Genomic DNA, 11324 nt, shown 5'->3' with positions numbered 1-11324 from the left:
TTACCCAGAATGCTTAGAGAGTCAGAGGAGCAGCAGCAGAGAGGCATTTGTGAAGATCACAGTGGACTTCCTGAGGAGAATGAAGCAGGAGGAGCTGGCTGACTGTCTGCACAGCAGTAAGAGGATTTCTATGAAGATTTAAGATGTTGGATAAATGAACATTTTCCAGAGATGGAAGATGGAGCAACATGTTTTAAAGATTAGTTCTTTTTGGAATTGAGTGTTTATTTTTCTTCCCATTCAGAACTTGAAGCTGCAGTTTGTCATCAAAAAATTAAATCTAAGCTGAAGAAGAAGTTCCAGTGTGTGTTTGAGGGCGTCGCTAAAGCAGGAAACCCAACCCTTCTGAATGAGATCTACACAGAGCTCTACATCACAGAGGGAGGGACTGCAGAGGTCAATGATGAACATGAGGTCAGACAGATTGAAACAGCATCCAGGAAACCAGACAGACCAGAAACAACAATCAGACAAGAAGACATCTTTAAAGCCTCACCTGGAAGAGATGAACAAATCAGAACAGTGCTGACAAAGGGAGTGGCTGGCATTGGGAAAACAGTCTTAACACAGAAATACACCCTGGACTGGGCTGAAGACAAAGCCAACCAGGACATCCAGTTCATATTTCCATTCACTTTCAGAGAGCTGAATGTGCTGAAAGAGGAAAAGTTCAGCTTGGTGGAACTTGTTCATCACTTCTTTACTGAAACCAAAGAAGCAGGAATCTGCAGCTTTGAAGACTTCCAGGTTGTGTTCATCTTTGATGGTCTGGATGAGTGTCGACTTCCTCTGGACTTCCACAAAACTACAATCCTGACTGACCCTAGAAATTCCACCTCAGTGGATGTGCTGCTGATAAACCTCATCAGGGGGTACCTGCTTCCCTCTGCTCGCCTCTGGATAACCACACGACCTGCAGCAGCCAATCAGATCCCTCCTGACTGTGTTAGCATGGTGACAGAGGTCAGAGGGTTCACTGACCCACAGAAGGAGGAGTACTTCACGAAGAGATTCAGAGATGAGGAGCAGGCCAGCAGGATCATCTCCCACATCAAGACATCACGAAGCCTCCACATCATGTGCCACATCCCAGTCTTCTGCTGGATCACTGCTACAGTTCTGGAGGATGTGCTGGAAACCAGAGAGGGAGGACAGCTGCCCAAGACCCTGACTGAGATGTACATCCACTTCCTGGTGGTTCAGGCCAAAGTGAAGAAGGTCAAGTATGATGGAGGAGCTGAGACAGATCCACACTGGAGTCCAGAGAGCAGGAAGATGATGGAGTCTCTGGGAAAACTGGCTTTTGATCAGCTGCAGAAAGGAAACCTGATCTTCTATGAATCAGACCTGACAGAGTGTGGCATCGATATCAGAGCAGCCTCAGTGTACTCAGGAGTGTTCACACAGATCTTTAAAGAGGAGAGAGGACTGTACCAGGACAAGGTGTTCTGCTTCATCCATCTGAGTGTTCAGGAGTTTCTGGCTGCTCTTCATGTCCATCGGACCTTCATCAACTCTGGACGCAATCTGCTGGAAGAACAACAAACAACCTCTACATGGTCTAAACTATTTAACAAACCAAAACTTAAATCTCTCCACCAGAGTGCTGTGAACAAGGCCTTACAGAGTCCAAATGGACACCTGGACTTGTTCCTTCGCTTCCTCCTGGGTCTTTCACTGCAGACCAATCAGACTCTCCTACGAGGCCTGCTGACACAGACAGGAAGTAGCTCACAGACCAATAAGAAAACAGTCCAGTACATCAAGGAGAAGCTCAGTAAGAATCTGTCTGCAGAGAAAAGCATCAATCTGTTCCACTGTCTGAATGAACTGAATGATCGTTCTCTAGTGGAGGAGATCCAACAGTCCCTGAGATCAGGAAGTCTCTCCACAGATAAACTGTCTCCTGCTCAGTGGTCAGCTCTGGTCTTCATCTTACTGTCATCAGAAAAAGATCTGGATGTGTTTGACCTGCAGAAATACTCTGCTTCAGAGGAGGCTCTTCTGAGGCTGCTGCCAGTGGTCAAAGCCTCCAACAAAGCTCTGTAAGTAAACATGAATTCATCTCTTCACTCTTAAAATCATGGGAAATAAATCAGAGGTGCTCAGTTCAAAGAACACTGCCTTTTAAGAAAATTTTAAAATTGTCACTTAGTCAAATATGATACTTTAAATATTTCACTCCAGCAGGACATTTCTGAAATATTTTTGTCTTTAACTCTAATCAAAGCACAATCCAGATGCAGCCTATAAGAACATGAGCTCTGATCCTTCACTGACAGGTTTATTATCCTCAAGTTGTTCACTTGTCTCCAACAATCAGGAGTTTAACTGTTTTTTTAAAGCGATTGCTTGAGCTACCAGACTGCACCTGCATCTTTTTCTGATGTTCGTATTTTAAGGTCTGGTTTGTGTCTCACCTTTATTGCAATCCCCAGTGTCGCTCTTTTTTTCAAATATAAATCTGTTACCTCGGTGTGGCCAGAACAACACGGTGAACCCAAAATACTGACAAAGGTGAAGGAACTGAATATTACTAGACGTGAAGGCTCTATTTACACACAGCAACTTGACACTTGGAATTTTTAACATGAACTGTGAACTATGGCGGAAGTCAAGTACTTGAAGCTGTGAGCATGAAGTGGGCTCTGTGGTAGGTTTCCGGAAATAGGTCTTGGTTCCAAAGATAGTGATCTGAGTCACTGTAACAGAGGTAGAGCAGCGTCAGAAAGATCACTGTTGGAGGTGGTAAGTGAACGAGGTTATCTTCAATGTCTTACTTGTCAGCAGCTGGAAAGCAACTTGGGGAAGGCAGGTAGTGAGGCCTGGGTGAATGCTTGTTAGCTTTGAATCCAGGCAAAGTGGTCCAGTAAGTCTAAGAGACAAAAGGCATTAATGTGGCTGTGAGTGAATCAAGAAGACCAGCATCCAGGAAAACGTGACTGAACTGCAAGGGTGAGTAGATGATCCCAGGATTAGGAGGTTAGCAGAGTTATTGAGAGTGCTGGTGTTATATTCAGCCTAGTAGATTACTGTCAGGTGTGGACAATGGACAGGTTGACCAGGCATTGCGGCGTGACGTCAACTCCAAAGCCCTATAAACAGTACATTTGCATAATGACTGAAACCAGCCCACTGAAGGAACAATAGGCTGGGAGGTCAGTTCCTTGACCATTAGGTTTCAGTCATTATGCAGATGTACCTTTTATAAGATTGGGGAAACCTGCAGTCAGCTGAGCCTGAAGAAGTCACCTGGATGAGTGACGAAACGTTTCTCCCACTGAAAACGCTACGTCCAGATGAACAGAATCAACTTTTGGGATTTACTAACCTGGATGACTGAGCATGCATCAAGACGAGTTTTTATGTGGTTTACAGTTTCTTATCATTTCTAAACCAGAAGGTGGAGGAGATGGAGCTCATGATAACTGGCTACTGCCCTTCAGCGTGCTTTATGAAATCATCCAATCAAAATAAAGTTGGCCTTTAGGGAAAGCGGGGCTTTAAAGGGGAATGAGCCAAAGCAGCTTTTAGACAGAAAATGAAACGAGAGTCTGCACCAAGTCCAGGATGTGATACATTATTTATAACTACATTTACAATAATCACACATATTAGAATTGATAACGTGACCAGCAGTACTGTAGTAACTGTAATACTGCAGTACTCACAGGCCTGTGCCAGCAGACACTGAACTACTGTCACTAAATTAACCTGCTCTTTACTGGTTTCCATTTACATACATTAGAATAATTGTATTTAATTTGAAATATTTTTCTTCTGTTACACTTAAAGTATTGAAATTTTTTTTATTTAATTGTGCATTGTAGTGTACTCATTTGTACACATTTGATTACTTAGGTTCAACATATAAAGAGATTTTATTCGATAATAAATATTATTGTTTTGTTGTTCTTGTTGTTTGTTTCAGGCTGAGCAGCTGTAACCTGTCAGAGGAAGGCTGTACAGATTTGTTGTCAGTGGTCAGCTCCCAGTCCTGTAGACTGAGAGAGCTGGACCTGAGTACCAACAGCCTGAATGATGCAGCAGTAAAGCTTCTGTCTGCTGCAGTGGAGAGTCCACACGCCAAACTGAATATTCTGAGGTCTGACCTATTTGTATTCTTTTTTCTTTTGTTTGTTTGTTTGTTTTGTTCTGTTCATCCATATGATGTTGTATCTTAGTATGTTGTTTTTAACTGAGAATCAAGCAATTTAAACAGTAAAGGTAAACTTGATTAATTTACTGTTGTTTCGTACCACATCTGCTCAGCATAAAACAGAAAGGATTCTTAAAATATAAGATTAGTTATTGGACCCTGATTACACTTTAACAGCAGTCTTTGTTCATGTTTTCATTTTCAGACTCAACGTCTGTGAACTTTTAGTGGAAAACTGTGAAGCTGTGTCCTCAATGCTCAGCTCTCAGTCCTCTACTCTGACAGAGCTGGACCTGAGTATCAGAAATGTGCAGGACTCAGGAGTGAAGCTTCTGTCTGCTGGACTACAACGTTTAAACTGTAAACTGAATACTCTGAGGTCAGATCAATTGACATTTTGTTTTTTCAAATCAACCAATTAAACATTTTGTTTAAGTTCATCCATGTGATGTTGTATCTTAGTATGTTAAGGTTTCCTTCAAAAATAAAAAGATGGCATGTAATATAATAATATAATAACAAATTTTACATAAGTATTATAGATTATCTTTTATTTTTCAGACTGAGCGGCTGTAACCTGTCAGAGAGAAGCTGTGAAGCTCTGTGCTCAGTCCTTAGCGCCCAGTCCTCTAGTCTGAGAGTGCTGGACCTGAGTAACTCTGACCTGCAGGATTCAGGAGTGAAGCTTCTGTCTGCTGGACTAAAGAGCTCACAGTGTGCAGTGGAAACTCTCAGGTCAGGATCATTAACACATATCATAATTTAAAATGTGAATTATATCATTGATTGACTTATCAATAGAGCTTTTAGCTGAACTTATATTTATATTTCAGTGGATTATTAGACTCTGAATTACTGTGTAAAATTTGTCACAGTCAAATGTTTTGTTTATTTTTTAAAAACATTCATGTACTGGCCATTTTACATAAATTTGGCTAATCTTCCACAATATATACATTTGATTTTGTTAGGAATCAAATGTACAAATTACATATTTTGCTGGATATTGGGTATTAATGAAAAGTCTTTAATGACACCACATTTCCATATGTAGGTTACCGGTTGGTATTGTTTCAGTGTTTGAGTTTTCCTTGCAAAGAAACATCTGGAATTTAACAAAACATATTTTAAAGCTGTTTTCTCCAAAGGGATTTGTATTAGTGATGGTAAATTTGATTCTTTTTACTGAATCGAGTTTAAATGAGTCACTCACCAAAATGCATCAGGTCTTTTAAGTCATTTGATTCACTGAGTGAGTTGCCCAGAGAGTGCCAAAAATGTACTTTTTCACTCAAAATTAATTTGTTTTTATTTTCTTGTAAATCCTACTGCTACGATCAGTGATTGAAAAATAAAAACAACTATTTTATAGAGCAAAAAAAATTAAGATTTCTAAATCGGACGTATATTTTGTTTATTTTATTAGTATTTCCCCAAATGTGTTAAATATGTATTTTCTCATCTAAATAATTTAGTCAAATAGTGACTTTCAGAATATTTTACTTACAATCTGCTGCTAATGTGAGTCAGACACTGTTTTCTTTTTTTAATAGTGGTGGAACTGAGTTCATATATTTTTCCTTTAGTCTGCTTATCATCTTTGCTCAAAAACCAAAGTGCAGACTGAATGTTATATTGCATCAGTCAGACTATCAGGCTTCATCTCAGATGAAGGAGTGACTCTTCCATGGTAACAAACTGTGAGTTTCAGCAGCTGAGAGGCAGGAGGGAAGGGTGAGTGAGTGGTCTTGATGCATGCTCAATCACCCAGGAAAGTAAATCTCCAAAAGTTGATTCTGTTCATCTGGACGTAGCGTTTTGTGGGAGAAACGTTTCGTCACTCATCCAGGTGACTTCTTTAGTCTCAGCTGACTGCAGGTTTCCAACCCTATAAACAGTGCATCTGCATAATGACTGAAACCAGCCCACTGAAGGAACAATGGGCTGGGAGGTCAGTTCATTAATCATAATTATGAAAATTCTCCATTGATCAACAACCACTGATCAAGGCCCACTGATCAAAGCCCACTGATCAATGGCCATGAGAACCATTCACAGAGAGTTGGGGAATGGCTGCAATCACAGCATTGTAATCATTATTTTAAATGCTGTAGATTGGAGCCATTGCTCTAACAGTGTATATTGTGTCCTTGGGCAAGACACTTTACCCTACCGCCTACTGGTTTTGGCCAGAGGGGCCGATGGCGCGATATGGAAGCCTCGCTTCTGTCAGTCTGCCCCAGGGCAACTGTGGCTACAACAGTAGCTTGCCTTCACCAGTGTGTGAATGTGAGCGTGAATGAATAATGGCATTGTAAAGCGCTTTCGGTGCCTTGAAAAGCGCTATATAAAATCCAATCCATTATTATTATTATTATTATTATTATTATTATTATAAATGTAACAGGGCTTGGTGCTGATGCTAACAGTGCTAGCTGCTTCAGCCTTTATTTACACATTATAAGCACATTTAGCTTATTTTAAACAGTATATAAAACAGCTAGTACTGCTGGGACTTTATATTTTCACAAGCTAAAATGAGCCAATCAGTGAGACATATAGCCATGACAGTTGTATGTTGCTGTGCGAAGAGTCGGGCTACATACAGTGATGCTAGTGTTAGCATGTTAGCTTCTGTGTTTTTATGGTTTAGACTTCTTGTTTATTGTTAGCTGCTCTGTTTAGTTGCTTTAGGGTTTCTTAGTTTACTCTTCCTGCTTTCTTTTGGTAGTTATCGTGCTTGGTGTCAAAAGTTCAGTTTTACTTCCTCCCCTGACATTGTCTACATTAGTTTCAGCTGTTGAAGGTTTTATTGAGTGTTCTATTTCTTCCATTTGAACAATAGCCGTGCACTCTATGCTTGTAGCTGCTGTGTGCTAATTTCTTCCGTTAAACAAGATGGCGCCTGTGTTTGGCTTTGCCGCCGCTGCAGCTCGCTGGACGCAACAATGTAGTTTTTCATTGTTGTCAATCATTTTTTGTAAAGTCATTTTTGCTCTTTTGTGTTCTGACTTAATTTCTGCTGCTTTAAATTATGATCGGGAGATACTGTTAACCCTTTAAGGCCAGTCAGAGCGGGAACGCTCAGTTTTGTGTAACTATTTTTAAATGCCTGTAGATCTGCAACCACATAAGCTAGCGCAATACTTTTTATTTTTGCATGTGAAACCGGAGTTGTATTTACATCTTATGCATCCAGGTTATCCTAGGTCACCATTTCCTTCCACACATAGCTTTGCAAAAGTTGCATGAAAAGCACTTGCAGCAACAAAAAAGTAATATTCCAGAAACACGCTTTGCCAATCCGATCAGCTGTTCATAGCACTTCCTACATTGGAATAGATGTCAGCGCGAACTATCGTATGTCCGCTATTACCTGCCCGAAACCTGAAGTGATGTTATTTTTGCGGAAGTTCTAGTTGTTTGTTTTTTTTACCTTCAAGGACTTTTAAGCCTACACTGGTGTTTTTAAAAGCCATGTTTGAGTTTATGCTTTTCTGTATAGTTTCTGGGATGCTTAGAACTCAAATTACACAGTTGGAAATAGTTTATTTTGATGCACTGAGGATTTTCTTGCAAATTCGCATTTTAATATTTATTTTCGTTTTTCATGCAGTATAAAAAATTTGGTGTATCTCAAAAATAAAACTATGGATACACTCAAATTACATTTCCTGTGGTTGGAAACTATTTTGTGCAACCTTTTTTTGGTTCTTCAGTTTTGAGGGATAAACCTCTTAAATTTCTCTAACAACAAATATATGTAAAAAACAAAACAATTTTCAATTTTTTGTAGTTTATTGCACTTTTTTGCTATATATGTAGTTACTATGTACTGAATGCATACATATTATTAAATTTGGGCTATAACAGTTGTATTGATGTATAGCAACTTGAACTGCTCCCCAAAATGGCACTACAACATGTAAAAATCTAAAGATAAGCTCTGGCGGACTTGGTTCTATGGCAGGTCTTAAAGGGTTTAACATCAAAGCTCCAGTGGAGAGCTACTGTAACAGCTGAACAGAAAAACTGTTCCTCCCCTGGTGTGCTACTGTTCACAACCCACAGGACTTCCACCCTCAAGAGACAAAAAGGGGAACAAGGGCCGACGTCCAGCTGAAACTGAGAAGGTACCAGAGGCTAGCTTCTTGGGTGTGGGGAGAATCCTGGTGCCTGTGGCCACTTCCTCTCCTGACATTTAGTTAATATGTTACGCCGGTGCCTGGGACCTGGGCTCCGTGGCTCAAAAGCAGTTTGCTCATGGTGTGTCGGTCAAACACTCACTGTTTTTATTGATAACCGCTACGTCTGCTCATCGATCATTGCTTCCCCCAGCTCTGGAGTCGCCGCCCTGCCCAGCAGGTCCACAGGTGTGCATTGATCTTTATTTCAAGTGCCGCTGCAGTCAGCTGTTGATTTTGCAGATCGATCACCATCAATTCGGTTGGCCCTGCTTAACGTTCGCTCCATAACAAACAAATCATTTATTCTAAGTGATCTCTTTATTAAAGAGTCTCTAAATTTTATGTGTCTGACTGAGACGTGGCAGCAAAATAAGGATTGTTTGTCGAACGTTCCCTCTAATGTTTCATGTGTCTGAGCGAACACACAAACTCCCTGAGCATCCCTTGGATCACTGCATCACGTTGTCATTAACGTGGCTTCACTCCACATCAGCCACGCCACTTTGCTAGCTAAAACACTGGTGTTTGCACATGAGGATGCTGTCATAGCCTGTCAGCGACGTTGATTAGCTGCGTATATACGAATGTGAATCACGTCATTGGCTGGACTATGGGATAAGGTGGCATCGTTCTGTTCCCATACTGGAGCAGCCAGTCACTGACTAACACTGCAAAACAGAATTGTTAACGTTTTAATTTCAATTCAGGTTAGTTTAAGTTTTTTTGTGTGCAATGCAGATTTTCTGTGCACACAGACCGTGTCAGCGGGATTGCGCACGCGCACAGCTTAGAGGGAACATTGATTATGTCCACTTGAATGAAATCTGCCCGGCTGGCTGCTCCGTCATCTGAACTCCGCGTCTTTTAGGACGTGGTGGAGGACTCGCTGTTGCTTACCAGGACAGATTCACTTGCAGTCTGATGACATCGGACTCCTTTTCTTCATTTGAGTCACAGATGATCTTCAGTTCTCTTAAAACCATTTATTGTATTTTATTCTCCCTGATGGGGTCGTTCTAACTGAATTTAACGACCTTCTGACATCCATCATTACATTGGAGAAGGTTGGGAGATCTGGGCCTTCATATTGATGAAGCATCCTGTAACACTGCTGCTGAGTCTTTTAACTTTAGGCATCATGTTTCTGGCCCCACACATACAAAGGGTCACACACTGGATCTTGTTTTCTCCCTGGGTTTAAATATACATGATGCATGTGTGGAGGATGTCCGTGTGAGGGACCACAGCTGCATATTTTTTAACTTGTTATTTTACTTGGATCCTTCATCTTCTAAACTGATGATCCTAAGGTGGATTATAAACCAAGATGCTGCTGGAAGGTTTTCTGCCATGTTTGACCCTCGCATGGCTCGTAGTGACTTCGACTCACGTATTTTATCTTTTAATGATCAATGTAAATTGTTGGAAAGCCCACTGATAACATGTTGTGTACATGGCTAAAATGTTATGACTCATTCATTGATAGTATTTTCGCTGTAGAAATTGTTATGTCCTATATTATTGAACCCACCATATCTATGCTGATGCTCCTTGAACGCACCACAGAGGTACTCGAGGCCATGCGGCGGCTGCTAGTCTGTGTTCTCAGTATTTTTCTCCTCTGACTGCCAACCTGTGTTTCCTGGTTTATTGCTGTGTGTGAATGACACAAGGTGTGTTCTGATTATATGATGTTGTGTAGCTCAAATGTTATTGTGTTTGTTCACTTGTGAGGATGCTAATGCTATCTTACGCTAATGCGCTGCTAAGCTAATTGATGCTAGCGTGTGATTGTTGAGGTGTTGGTACCTGTGAGTGCTGAGTACAGTTTCCTTGTGTAATCGTGGATCTATGATTGGGTGCATTGAATGTTTTACGCGTGCTTTACTATTGGTTCACTTTATGTATCATCACTACAGACCTAATAAATTACCTGGACTTGGAAGTCTGCCTCCGTGTTCTTTAACCTGAACACACCCACTGTACCTGGCCACTCTGAATCAGCTAAACTCCTGGAGACAACGCTTTGTCCATTTTATTTAGATACAGCGGCACCTCTGAAGCAAAGTGTTGTCTATTCTTCAAATATTTGTCCCTGGATAAATGAAAATATTTCAGGAGATATTGTGGCTAGAACATTTATGGAAGGCTTCCAAGCTTCAGGTCCATAGAGTACATCTCAAGGAATCAATATCCTCACTTAACGACATGATAAAAAAGCTGGAACTGAATATTTTTCTGATAGCTTCAAAAAAGAACAATCCCAAAGTATTGTTTGATACAATTATGAAAATGGTCTCTCCTGAGTGTACCAGTCTACACTAAATCTGATTGTAATGAATCTTTGAACTGTTTTGTAAATAAGGTCGCTGCCATCAGGTCTAATATTTCTCCATCATCCTCCCAGTATACTGACATGTTGCTTACCTCTGATACCTGCTCCTCTTTAACTCCTGTCACCTTACAGGACGTCAGTGCTCTGCTCGGTCAGATGAAACTGACTTGAAGCCACCTTGATGTACTTCCTCCACCAGTTTTCATTAGTGTGTTTGATTCTATTGGCCCCTGTATTCTGGACATAATTAATACTTCTCTTCATACTGGCTCAGTTTTAAACAAGCTTTCGTTAAACCAATATTAAAGAAACCAAATTTGGACCCATCTCTTTCAAGCAGTTACAGGCCAATATCAAAATGACCATTGGTGTCAAAGATCTTGGAAAAAACAGTTGCAGAACAACTAAACAACTTTCTGGAGAAAAACAAAGCTCTGGACATTTTCCAGTCTGGTTTCTGTAAACTGTCCTCCACTGAAATGGCTTAACTTAAAGTGTGTGGTGTCACTCTGATGGCAGCAGACTCTGGAGAGCACACCGAGTTGGATCTCACCTCTGCTTTTGATGCTGCTGATCACAGCATCATCATAAATAGGCTGAAGGACTTGTTCAGGATTACTGGTGTTGATTTAAAATATTTTCA

At 40.7% G+C, this 11324-nt stretch overlaps 1 protein-coding gene across 1 annotated transcript in view; it reads left to right on the top strand.

Annotated features, from left to right (window-relative positions):
- Positions 1-1035: 1035 nt before the first annotated feature.
- The window catches only part of LOC112846028 (NLR family CARD domain-containing protein 3-like), a gene marked incomplete at its 5' end in the record, with an annotated part of 29169 nt that continues 18880 nt past the window's right edge, over positions 1036-11324 (top strand). Inside the window, 4 exons of the mRNA XM_025905251.1 lie at positions 1036-2045; positions 3932-4105; positions 4365-4538; positions 4721-4894. Of these exons, the coding sequence (XP_025761036.1) occupies positions 1036-2045; positions 3932-4105; positions 4365-4538; positions 4721-4894 (1532 nt within the window). The remainder of the gene's footprint in view (positions 2046-3931; positions 4106-4364; positions 4539-4720; positions 4895-11324) is intronic.

The sequence above is a fragment of the Oreochromis niloticus genome, linkage group LG3 (genome assembly GCF_001858045.2).
Source record: "Oreochromis niloticus isolate F11D_XX linkage group LG3, O_niloticus_UMD_NMBU, whole genome shotgun sequence".
Taxonomy (NCBI): Eukaryota; Metazoa; Chordata; class Actinopteri; order Cichliformes; family Cichlidae; genus Oreochromis; species Oreochromis niloticus.
The sequence above is the reverse complement of the archived record's forward strand: the minus strand, read 5'-3'. Positions and strand labels throughout refer to the sequence as shown.